Here is a 13,088-nt window from a genome sequence, read left to right on the forward strand (position 1 = left end):
ATCCTCCAGAGCTGCACTCGCTATTCTGCTGGTGATTACATTACATATCCTGAGTTACATCCTGTATTTTACTCCAGAGCTGCACTCACTAATGTATGTACACAGTGACTGCACCAGCAGAATAGTGAGTGCAGCTCTGGAGTATAATACAGGATGTAACTCAGGATCAGTAATGTAATGTATGTACACAGTGACTGCACCAGCAGAATAGTGAGTGCAGCTCTGGAGTATAATACAGGATGTAACTCAGGATCAGTAATGTAATGCATGTACACAGTGACTGCACCAGCAGAATAGTGAGTGCAGCTCTGCAGTATAATACAGGATGTAACTCAGGATCAGTAATGTAATGTATGTACACAGTGACTGCACCAGCAGAATAGTGAGTGCAGCTCTGCAGTATAATACAGGATGTAACTCATGATCAGTAATGTAATGTATGTACACAGTGACTGCACCAGCAGAATAGTGAGTGCAGCTCCGGAGTATAATACAGGATGTAACTCAGCATCAGTAATATAATGTATGTACACAGTGACTGCACCAGCAGAATAGTGAGTGCAGCTCTGGAGTATAATACAGGAGGTAACTCAGGATCAGTAATGTAATGTATGTACACAGTGACTGCACCAGCAGAATAGTGAGCACAGCTCTGGAGTATAATACAGGATGTAACTCAGCATCAGTAATGTAATGTATGTACACAGTGACTGCACCAGCAGAATAGTGAGTGCAGCTCTGGGGTATAATACATTACTGATCCTGAGTTACATCCTGTATTTCCAAAGTGACTGATGTTAGATACATTCTATATATAAACTGGAAAATGGTTACAAACCTGAATCTTCTTTTGTTACATTTAACAGAACTTCACCCTGTAATCTCTGTCCACCCTTCTCTGCTGCAGACATGCTCTGTGGAATTACAGAATATTTCTCATTGTAGATGATATACAGTAAATTGGGGGAGGGAGAGATGGGGGGGGGGGGGTTCACATACTTTGTATTTCTCTCTTCCCTAGAACTTCTGTCGTCCCTCTCCCCCATCATGGTGACATTGGCTGCACCTCTCGGGCTCCTGCGGATCACAGCTCCCTATTAGGCCCCATAAAAATAATGTGGCGTCTGACTGGCGTCTCTGACTGGCGTCTTTCAGGACAGATGAGGATCCGTCACAAGGAGTAATCTCCGTTCTAGATGCGCAAACTGTTGAATTGCTCTGAACTTACATCACGTCTTTTACTCCGCTCACATCTAGAGCTGCATTGAAATTTTTATTGGAATCTGTCTAATACCGCAGAGCGGAGAGCAGCAGCGGGAGACGAGGTCCTGAGAGCTAACAGGAAAGCAGAGCTGTGGATGCTGCTTTCGGTGTGAGTGGAGTTCTCATAGATGATATAACTCGGGTCAGTACATAACTAAGGATCGTCGCTGCTGAACCAAATTCCCTCCATTAGCCTAAATTAAAGTCGCAACCCGCCGAACACTGGCTGCAGCTCTGGATGTGACTGGAGTATAAGGCATGATGTGGACGACAATGAATGCGTGATAAAGCGGATAAGGGTTTGAGTTCACCATTGTCAGGCATCGATGTCAGAGATTGGTGGTCATGGTGCACGAAGCACAGAGCCACAACTTATCTTCTGTGGCCATGACCCCGATTTCCAGGACGCGCCCATTCAGACTTGGTTACCCGCCCCTTAATGTGCACTTGGATAGTGAGGACATTTCTTATGAGAGATCATCTCAGGGTCACTCAACAAAACCACCTAAAAGTGCTGCCCCCCAGGGGGAGGTTTGGGTACTGCACAGGTTTGCCAATTCTTTGCTTTCCTCTCTTTTCTCCCGAACATTGCAGAGAGGGTGGAAAGTCTGATTTTAGTTGCGGCTCCGCTCCCTCTACCTGGAGTTACATGTATTTCTGGAAGGGGATGGCCAGGATTGGGAAAAAGGATCCGCTTTTTTTTCCCCCCTCTGAAAACAGAACCTTTTGTCCATGGGCTGTGTCCGGTGTTTGCAGCTGTTATAGCAGAAGATGGAGTCCCTCAAGTTTAAAGGCCCCATCTATGCTATATAAGTCTGACAGTTATTTTAGGTAAAAAAAAAAAACAGCAAGCTGAAATGTTCTTTCTTGTATCAATAGCGTGTCCTTGCTAAAAAGATAACATGTACTCCCTGGCCAGATATTTCATCTTGTAGCAATAATGTGTTCTTGCAAGAAGATAAAATGGCCTTGCTAACCAGATAAGTCTAATTAAATATTTTAAAGCATACAGAAACTAGCTTTTTTCGCTTGTTCAGCTAAACTGTATAATCGAACCATATATGGCAAATCCGTTTCCTGCCTTCAAGGTGTATATTAGCCCTGTGTTTTGTAATAAAGGTTAGAGTATGTTAAGACACAAACATCCTGTCCTGTGTCGTCTTCTCTCCGATATCGTAATCCAAAGGATAGAAGACCAAGAATGCAGTGACGACACAGCTAAGTCTCATTGACCTCAATAGAGATGATCTGCAATACTAGACATAAGCCATGGACAAGAGCAGTGCTGCTCCGCGGAGGAAAAGCAAAGCCGAACCTTGAACTAGAAAGATTCTATTTCTATTAAATCCTACATAGATGACAGCGGCCTCCTCCGCCATAAACTGCTGTGAGAGGGGAGGATGGAGCTGCTTCCTTCACAGGCAGGACACAGAGCTGCTGGAAACACTGCACACAGTGAAACATTACTGGCCCCTGTGTATATTACATACTGGGAGGGACTGTGGTACTTTGGTGGAAGATGGGAAGAATCTGATCTAATCTAAGAGGAGAATCAAAGGTTGTATTAGGTAATTGAAGGCCGAACAACTCCAAGCAACATTGTATCAGCTCTTAAATCTTCAGTTACAGAAGTCAAAATTCAGCTCCAGTCCAAACATTGTAAGTGTAGCCTTCCATCCCTGCTTGCTTATGGTTTCTAATCTCGCCTCGGCAGACCTCCCTCCATGCTTGCTTATGGTTTCTAATCTCGCCTCGGCAGACCTCCCTTCATACTTGCCTATGGTTTCTAATCTCGCCTCGGCAGACCTCCCTCCATGCTTGCTTATGGTTTCTAATCTCGCCTCGGCAGACCTCCCTCCATGCTTGCTTATGGTTTCTAATCTCGCCTCGGCAGACCTCCCTCCATGCTTGCTTATGGTTTCTAATCTCGTCTCGGCAGACCTCCCTCCATGCTTGCTTATGGTTTCTAATCTCGTCTCGGCAGACCTCCCTCCACGCTTGCTTATGGTTTCTAATCTCGTCTCGGCAGACCTCCCTCCACGCTTGCTTATGGTTTCTAATCTCGTCTCGGCAGACCTCCCTCCACGCTTGCTTATGGTTTCTAATCTCGTCTCGGCAGACCTCCCTCCACGCTTGCCTATGGTTTCTAATCTCGCCTCGGCAGACCTCCCTCCACGCTTGCTTATGGTTTCTAATCTCGTCTCGGCAGCCCCCCCTTCACGCTTGCCTATGGTTTCTAATCTCGCCTCGGCAGACCTCCCTCCACGCTTGCTAATGGTTTCTAATCTCGTCTCGGCAGACCTCCTTCCATGCTTGCTTATGGTTTCTAATCTCGCCTCGGCAGACCTCCCTCCATGCTTGCCTATGGTTTATAATCTCGCCTCGGCAGACCTCCCTCCACGCTTGCCTATGGTTTATAATCTCGCCTCGGCAGACCTCCCTCCACGCTTGCTAATGGTTTCTAATCTCGTCTCGGCAGCCCCCCCTTCACGCTTGCCTATGGTTTCTAATCTCGCCTCGGCAGACCTCCCTCCACGCTTGCTAATGGTTTCTAATCTCGTCTCGGCAGACCTCCTTCCATGCTTGCTTATGGTTTCTAATCTCGTCTCGGCAGCCCCCCCTTCACGCTTGCCTATGGTTTCTAATCTCGCCTCGGCAGACCTCCTTCCATGCTTGCTTATGGTTTCTAATCTCGCCTCGGCAGACCTCCCTCCATGCTTGCCTATGGTTTATAATCTCGCCTCGGCAGACCTCCCTCCATGCTTGCCTATGGTTTATAATCTCGCCTCGGCAGACCTCCCTCCACGCTTGCTAATGGTTTCTAATCTCGTCTCGGCAGACCTCCCTCCATGCTTGCTTATGGTTTCTAATCTCGTCTCGGCAGACCTCCCTCCACGCTTGCCTATGGTTTCTAATCTCGTCTCGGCAGACCTCCCTCCATGCTTGCTTATGGTTTCTAATCTCGTCTCGGCAGACCTCCCTCCACGCTTGCCTATGGTTTCTAATCTCGTCTCGGCAGACCTCCCTCCATGCTTGCTTATGGTTTCTAATCTCGTCTCGGCAGACCTCCCTCCATACTTGCCTATGGTTTCTAATCTCGTCTCGGCAGACCTCCCTCCATGCTTGCCTATGGTTTCTAATCTCGTCTCGGCAGACCTCCTTCCGTGCCTCACAATGGCTTCCCACGAGGTTTCTGATCATTTCACACCTCAACACTTTCTTCCGTGTTCCAGTATTGTGTACAGTGGCCGTTCATGTTTAGTATTGTCTCTGTACACCCCCAAATCTGCCTTATATCTTCTAATATTGTCCACCTAGACGCCCTTTCCATGCTTCTTGTGGTTTGCAATACTGTATCTCCACATCTGCTTTCTTCATACTGTGCAATATTGTCTCTGTAGACCTCCCTACATACTTTCTCACATTTCCCAATAAGACCCCAATCCCTGCTCATTGTCTCCATTATTGCCCCTGTAGACCCCCCTCCATGGTCCCTAACGTTTTCCAATGTTGTCTCTGTAGACTTCCCATCCACCTCCATGTTTTACCCCCTGCAGAGATAACATGGATCTCCCCTGAGTGATAAATGTTACATTTGAGTCTTTAATAATCTCTCAAACTTTGTATCACATATTTTTTTTCTACCTGCTAAAAATTGTATCAAACCTCTCCGGCTGCTCTGTATGTAACACAGAGAAGGAGGCCGCCGGGAGCCGGAGTTCTCCAAAAGATTTGATGAAGGAAGAAAGTTAAGGTATGTGCGCGGACCGGCTTTTTTTCATTCAAGTACACTCAGGAACCCGACCTGAAAATGCGCTAAAGAAATGTACAAGTACATTGTGACATCAAAAAGGTCTATTGTTCATACAGTGGGGAAAATAAGTATTTGATACACGGCCGATTTTGCAAGTTTTCCCACCTACACAGAATGGAGGTCGGTAATTTGTATCGTTGGTCACTTCACCTATGAGAGACAGAATCTAAGAATAAATCCAGAAAATCACATTGTAAGATTCTTACACAATTAATCGGCATATATACTTATTTTCTGCACTGTATATGTTATTTGTCATTTCCTACAAACTTTTTTTTTCCCCCCAAATTTTTCCTATTCTGGATGGAATTGGCAAAGAAACTGAATAGAACTGTGGTTGATATGGAGGAAAATGTGGAAACTTGAGTGGTGTTGGTATATTTGGACCAGTCACCGGAGTATGCCAAGGTCTTGTTCATTTGTAGAGTCCACGACACTTGATCTGGTACCTACAGAGGCAATGTCTCTGAGGAAGACTGGTAGATGCCAAAAAGTGGGAAGAAACTCTCCGGTGTGATGGTCGCAGCCACCCAACTTTTGATGCACTCGGCAAGAGTCGGAGATTACATGATGTACATCTAAGTTCTTGGGAAAGAAACCAAAAAGCTGCGGGAAGAAGATGTAAAACTTAGAAGAGGTGCTCAAGAACCAGAGCAGTGTTCTGGGGGGCCAGTTTTTGAGGAAGGGCTGGAAGAAGGCAGAACTGAATAGTTGGTAAGATGGTCGGGTGTTTAGTCGGCTCAGAGAAGCAAAGCGAGAGCTCGAGACGGCAGAGATTCTAGAATTAAAGGACGACAAAGAAGTGACTGAGAGCGGAACAACGGGGATGGAGCCGTCATTGGGTTTGGGAGGATTGTGCCGTAACTTTGTACTTTTTTTTTTACAAAGTTTTTGCTTAACTTGACTACAGTGAACTTTATTTTTCAGCCAAGCTCTTGTTGCTTTTACCATTAATTCCACTTCAGGCTCATCACTTAGAAGTTGGGTGTCCCCAAGGAAGTTTAAGGGTTTGAAGAGCAGAAAGCGCAGCCCGAGGCGAGAAATGTTAATAACAGACTCAAAGGTGTCACTGGAGGCAAAATATGATTCAGCGAATTCATCGTCTTTCTCCTCTAAGCCGCTGGGACGGGGAAAGTAAGCGAGATCTTTGAGAAGAGCATGTTTGTTGTGCTCTTCATCTACGAGGTTACCTTCTGTCGGAATATTTCATTGCCTTGTTCACACCACCTAATTAAGCCCGTGACGTGACTGACCCCGGACTAACGAGAAACCACACGCCAGTGGGAACTGTTGGAACTGAGAGATGCCGCCATTGACACCAATGATCATGGAGGCTACACAGTCATATATCGATCAATGATTGATAAAGTAACATATGATTTAGTGTTCGATTATTCCTCTATAAGGAAAGCAGTTAATGGCCGAGGAATAAATCAGGTTGTTAACTACTAGTAATAATGACGCAAGGAAGACTCTACTCCCATAGTATTTCTGCCTTTCATTGGAGGCATTTCCTCCAAGATACGACCTCTCTGTGCTCTCGTATCTCTGATAGTCTATGAGGCCATTCACACGTCCATGATTTTTTTTTGCAGCAGGCGGAAAATCTCAGAGACATGTCCGAATTTTTGATCTAATGGTCGGATGAAAATCGTCAATGCAAGTCTATGGGCCTGTGAAAACAATCGACCTCCCATCGGATGACATCAGAGTTAGGACCGATTATCATGGACTGTCTGACAGGAAGAGGTGGAGAAACTTTTATTTTTCCATGATGACACTCGGATCACACTCTGATCGAAATAACTGGACTGTTTTTCTCAGATGTGAGAAAAGCAGGCGTCTGAATGAGGGAAGCCACTGCCATGAAGACCTCACCGGCACCGACGACTGTTGTGTCCTTGAAATCCCCCGAGCCAACGCAATCCTTCCCTTTACTCAGACGGAGGGGTATTCAGGGTTTTTTTTTTTGCTCCTTACGGCCATTTTTGGTCCGGTTGTCGGGCTACAAAATTCAGGCACATCCGTCCAACGAGAAAAAAACTTCCTCTGCAGTAATTTTACGAACTTTTCTTTTAAGGTTTCAGGACTTTTTTTTTCCCAAACCGGTCATTATAAAATAAAGAAATAAGTGTTACTTACATCTCCGCACTCCCGACTCTCCGACTGGACCAGAAGCGATGACGTCTCAACCATTCAGCTGAGGCCACGAACTGGGAAGGAGTGCTGGCACTGGAAGATAACACTTATTTCTTTATTATGGCCAGTTTAAAAAAAAAAAAAGTCCTTGTAAACCCCTTAGAAGAAAACCTGATGACCTTCTTCTATGGACGATCGGCCTTGAAAGATACATAAATCGACAGCCATATTTTATATTTTATTATTTCAGTTGTTTCCCACCGATTCGTTTTCTAAATCCGTCCTATTGGGGGTGGCAAAGAGTTTGGATAGATCTATGGTAGACATGAAGGAATCTTGAGGGATGCTTGAGATGACCACGAGACCGTAGACATAATTGACTAGGATAATTGGTCGTTTTCTCGTTTGATATTTTTGCTAATTATTGTAGCATTTAATCATTGAATATGTAGGAACTGGAGGTGACATTTTATGTTTCCAATACTACTACTTATTATTTTTTTTTTTTTTTAACTTGGGGGGGAAACCAATTCCTATCCTCGCATTGGCCTTTCAAGTGCCCGGCGTCCCGTAGAATATCAGATCCGAGGCGAGTTACGAAAAGCTTGAGGTAGCAGTATGGCTTTGCATGGCAGCTAGGACTTAGCAATTTTTCAGTCCTTGGTGAAAAATGGAGAATGGTTGAAGCAAGAAGAAAACTGAATGAATGAGATACCAAATGATGACGGTGTCTGGCCACCATTTTTAAGTGCTACAGTTACAGGCTTTTTTTTCCTAACGCGTCAAGAAAAGTTGGCCGCTCTTGTTTTACGCAAGAAAAAGAGACTGTAAAACTCATGACAACCAATATTTGCTCACATTTTATAGCCCAGGTTACGGTTCAGACCAACCTCCCCTTATTTTTGTCCCTGCAGATGTCTCGGATCAGATCTTCAGCAATCTTCACCATCCAGTGTTTTTGACCTGCACGCCATGTTATAACCCATTCCAAAAATGTTGAACTTGAATTAATTTTGGACGTATTTCCCTCCCGTTTCATTTTAAACCTTGAGGTCAACACCTAATTGGAAAGAACGGAGATTATCTACATGGGACCTCAAAGTCAATATTCGGAACCATGGGGGTTCAGCAGAGAACTCATGACTTCGCTCTTCATTCTGGAGTCACCACGAGGCTTCGTGAGTCAGGAATGGTCGTGACTGGTTCTGGTTGTGCTCAGTGCTATAGGTATTGTATTCCAGTACGGTTTGGGTAGTAGTATCTGGTTTTGTCGGACAGCAAGGTCCTGTGTTGACATCTGCAAGGCAACCATGATATCCATGAACGGTGGTGGCGTGTGGTCATCTGGAATGACGATGAAATGTTTGGCACATATTAGAAAAGTCTGTTATTGGCGTTTCTTCAGATAAGTTTGGCCATAACCCAAGTTGTCCCCAGTAAGAGATGGCAGTAGGAGGTACTAGACGTTCTCCTGACTTGGGTTACTCTTGCTCCTGGGGATGAAGTCTCTGTGTTTGGTGGGACATGGGGGCACTGGTGTTTCTACAGGAAGGCCCTGCTGCTGATAGCCATAATTCACTTTGCCACATGGAAAGTGACGCAGCCGAAACAGAGGCACTTCCTGAACATTTGAAGTCAGCGTAGATGGCTCCAGAAGGACGGAGGAGCCTGGGAGTCTCCCAGCAGTAATCCTGGGGGCAGCTGGACAACCTCCCTCAGGAGCGTTATTCTCTCTGTCGGGGACTGGCTTTTCTGGAGGAGCAATGTTTTTGTCTACCGTTTTTCCAGTAAACCATGAGCCATAGGTAGGGTTCCAAAGATTGGTAGGTTTGTTCCTGGATCCTCTCGTGCTCTGTAGTTCTGGGGGTGGGTTGGCTTGAGCCAAAGTCATTTTCTCATGCCCTCCTTCGGGAGGCTGTCTGGGATCTGGACGACCCTGCGATTCAGCGTGGACTTTATTGGGGACCTTCCGGACTGTCGGCACAGGAGGTGGAGACTGAAGACCATGTCTGACTTCTCTTCCGGCCTTCTCAGGTGTCACCAGGAGTGGAGGGATCACATCGGGATCTTCAGTCCGAGTAGGGACCTTTTCCTCCTCCTCAATGAGCGGCCCATATTCTACAGGCAGTGAAGTGTTAATGACGTCTGGATCCTGCAATAAATAAATTAGGACACGTTACAATCTGACGCTTTATTTCATTGTATTTCTTTGTCTGATTATCTGGGGATGGTAGGAATAATGTTGAGAAGCGGCCAAAGATGTAGGGTCAGAGGACAGAGCTTCCACAATCAGGACTGGAGGCAACATAACCGCAAGCAGAATATTCTGGAAGCCCCGGATGTGGGTGAGGAAAAGAAAACGACCCGGTGGCAACAAAATATCCAAATAATTCTCATCCTGTTTATACTATGGGAAAGTCTCCTGCAATCGTCTCCGCTGTGGACACTGTGGAGCTTAAAGTCCGGATTGGTTACTAAAAATGTCCAGCAAATTATTTTTTCCCCTTAACTTTTTTTTCAATTCCTTCTAAGCTGCTGATGGCTGTAATACAATATACTAATATAAACTGCTCACTGCGGAGCAATAGATGCTGCGACCTGTGGTACAATAGATGCTGCGACCTGTGGTACAATAGATGCTGCGGCCTGCGGTGCAATAGGAGCTCCAGGCCGTGGAGTGTGGAGTGTGTCAATGACTGCCTTCTGGACATCTGTCAAGTCAGCAGTCTTCTCCATGATTAAGGAGCCTACTGAAACAGACTAAGGGACCTTTTTAAACACTTTGGAAGCCTTTGCAGGTGTTTTTTGTTAATTATTTTAATTTACTGAGATAATGACTTTTGTGTTTTCATTGGCTGTAATCCATAATCATCAACATTAACAGAAATAAACACGTGAAATGGATCACTCTGTGTGTAATGACTCTATATAATAGATCCCTCTGTGTGTAATGACTCTATATAATAGATCACTCTGTGTGTAATGACTCTATATAATAGATCACTCTGTGTGTAAAGACTCTATATAATAGATCCCTCTGTGTGTAATGACTCTATATAATAGATCCCTCTGTGTGTAATGACTCTATATAATAGATCCCTCTGTGTGTAATGACTCTATATAATAGATCCCTCTGTGTGTAATGACTCTATATAATAGATCCCTCTGTGTGTAATGACTCTATATAATAGATCCCTCTGTGTGTAATGACTCTATATAATAGATCCCTCTGTGTGTAATGACTCTATATAATATAGGAGATTCACTTTTTGTATTGAAGAACTGAAATAAATTGACTTTTTGATGATATTCTAATTTTGTGAGATGCACCTGTATATCGGTACATTACATCTGTGTCGCTCACCGCTATTAATAAATGGCGATTGCTCCTCAGACTGACGGCCGCTCCAGCTCCGGCTCATTCATTGCATCCTCCGTGCGTTACAACTCTTGGCATTATTGCACCGGACACATGGCTTCCAGCTGCGGCTTTTATTCTGCTGTTTCATTTTCTGATAAGCGCATTCAATTTTAAGGTGGGCGACATTTCTCTATATCACTGACTGGCCGGTGACTTACTGTGCAGAATGGGAAAACAATTGGTGTCCTAATCGCTGTGCGGAGGTTCCCAGCGCTGATATCGGCTTAAATTAAAAAAACTAATTCCAGATTCCATTTTTTTTTATATTTGCACAGGAGACGGTGCAGTGAAAGACGACTATTTAATTTCCAACTATGCGCTGATTAGTTTCCTTAAAGCGGTCAGAGCTTAAACTCTTGGCAATGTGAAGGGAAGTCAAGGATTTAATGCTGCCTGCAGCCACCACTAGAGGGAGCGCTCGAGCTTATTGCATACACTGCTCCTAAGCTCCCTCTAGTGGTGGCTGTAAATACAGTCCCATAAAGGGAGTGACTGCTTCACTGCTGGGAAACGGGAGATTTCATTGTTAAGATCGATGATGTCATTCCTACAGATAGAGGTAGGGCAGAATAAGTGACGTCATCGCTAGAAACAAGTGAAAGAACCATTGACTAGATTGATGTAATTTCTATTAGGTTAATTTCAGAATAGATTATGACATCACTACTAGTTAAAGGGGGGGGGGGGTCAATTGTAAGATTTGATGATGTCATTACTACCAGCTGTTGGGGGCAATTATTGGGATCAATGATGTTATTGCTCCCGGCCAGTGGGGTCTATTCCATCGCTGCATGAAACCATTACTGGTTTGCAGACCTGTGGAAACATCATTCAATGGAGGGAGAGAATGTTTCACTGCTGGGAACTGGAGAGTCCATTGTCTACTTGATGATGTCATTAGAACAACTATAGGGAGGTCTACTGTCAAGGTTGAGGATGTCACTGCTACAAGTCAGAAAGAGGTTAATTGTCAGAATAGATGATGTCATCACGAGCAGACAAAGCGATCAATGATGTCATCACGAGCAGCTAGAGGAAGGTCAATCAGTACATTTGATGATGTCACTGCTCCCAACCTGCAGATGGAGATGGGCACTACCTTCATGGGATGATGTGTTTTGTTACTGGAAACTGGAGAGGCCATTGTCAAAATTAATGATGTCATTGCTTCCAGGAAGTCCTATCGTCAAGGTCAATGATGTCACTACTAGCAGCTAGAGGGAGGTCTATCGTCAAGGTCAATGATGTCACTACCACCAGCTAGAGGGAGGTCTATCGTCGAGGTCAATGATGTCATTACTACCAACTAGGGGGAGGTCTATGGTCAAGGTCAATGAATTACTACCAGCTAGAGGGAGGTCTATGGTCAAGGTTAATGATGTCATTACTGCCAGCTAGAGGGAGGTCTATGGTCAAGGTTAATGATGTCATTACTACCAGCTAGAGGGAGGTCTGTCGTCAAGGTCAATGATGTCATTACTACCAGCTGGAGGGAGGTCTATCGTCCAGGTCAATGATGTCATTACTACCAGCTAGAGGGAGGTCTATCGTCAAGGTCAATGATGTCATTACTACCAGCTAGAGGGAGGTCTATCGTCCAGGTCAATGATGTCATTACTACCAGCTAGAGGGAGGTCTATCGTCAAGGTCAATGATGTCATTACTACCAGCTAGAGGGAGGTCTATCGTCAAGGTCAATGATGTCATTACTACCAGCTAGAGGGAGGTCTATCGTCAAGGTCAATGATGTCATTACTACCAGCTAGAGGGAGGTCTATCGTCAAGGTCAATGATGTCATTACTACCAGCTAGAGGGAGGTCTATGGTCAAAGTTAATGATGTCATTACTACCAGCTAGAGGGAGGTCTATGGTCAAGGTTAATGATGTCATTACTACCAGCTAGAGGGAGGTCTGTCGTCAAGGTCAATGATGTCATTACTACCAGCTGGAGGGAGGTCTGTCGTCAAGGTCAATGATGTCATTACTACCAGCTAGAGGGAGGTCTATCGTCAAGGTCAATGATGTCATTACTACCAGCTAGAGGGAGGTCTATCGTCAAGGTCAATGATGTCATTACTACCAGCTAGAGGGAGGTCTATGGTCAAAGTTAATGATGTCATTACTACCAGCTAGAGGGAGGTCTATGGTCAAGGTTAATGATGTCATTACTACCAGCTAGAGGGAGGTCTGTCGTCAAGGTCAATGATGTCATTACTACCAGCTGGAGGGAGGTCTATCGTCCAGGTCAATGATGTCATTACTACCAGCTAGAGGGAGGTCTATCGTCAAGGTCAATGATGTCATTACTACCAGCTGGAGGGAGGTCTATCGTCCAGGTCAATGATGTCATTACTACCAGCTAGAGGGAGGTCTATCGTCAAGGTCAATGATGTCATTACTACCAGCTAGAGGGAGGTCTGTCGTCAAGGTCAATGATGTCATTACTACCA

General features: G+C 44.9%; 1 protein-coding gene across 1 annotated transcript in view; it reads right to left on the bottom strand.

The window, feature by feature from the left end:
* Positions 1–755: 755 nt before the first annotated feature.
* ALK (ALK receptor tyrosine kinase) overlaps positions 756–13,088 on the bottom strand; it is a 1,279,208-nt gene continuing 1,266,875 nt past the window's right edge. Inside the window, exon 29 of the mRNA XM_073671793.1 lies at positions 756–9,368. Coding sequence (XP_073527894.1) covers positions 8,676–9,368 — 693 coding nt within the window. The 3' untranslated portion in view covers positions 756–8,675. The remainder of the gene's footprint in view (positions 9,369–13,088) is intronic.

Source organism: Phyllobates terribilis, unplaced genomic scaffold, assembly GCF_046119375.1.
Source record: "Phyllobates terribilis strain yellow unplaced genomic scaffold, ASM4611937v1 Scaffold_3__8_contigs__length_932513732, whole genome shotgun sequence".
NCBI lineage: Eukaryota > Metazoa > Chordata > Amphibia > Anura > Dendrobatidae > Phyllobates > Phyllobates terribilis.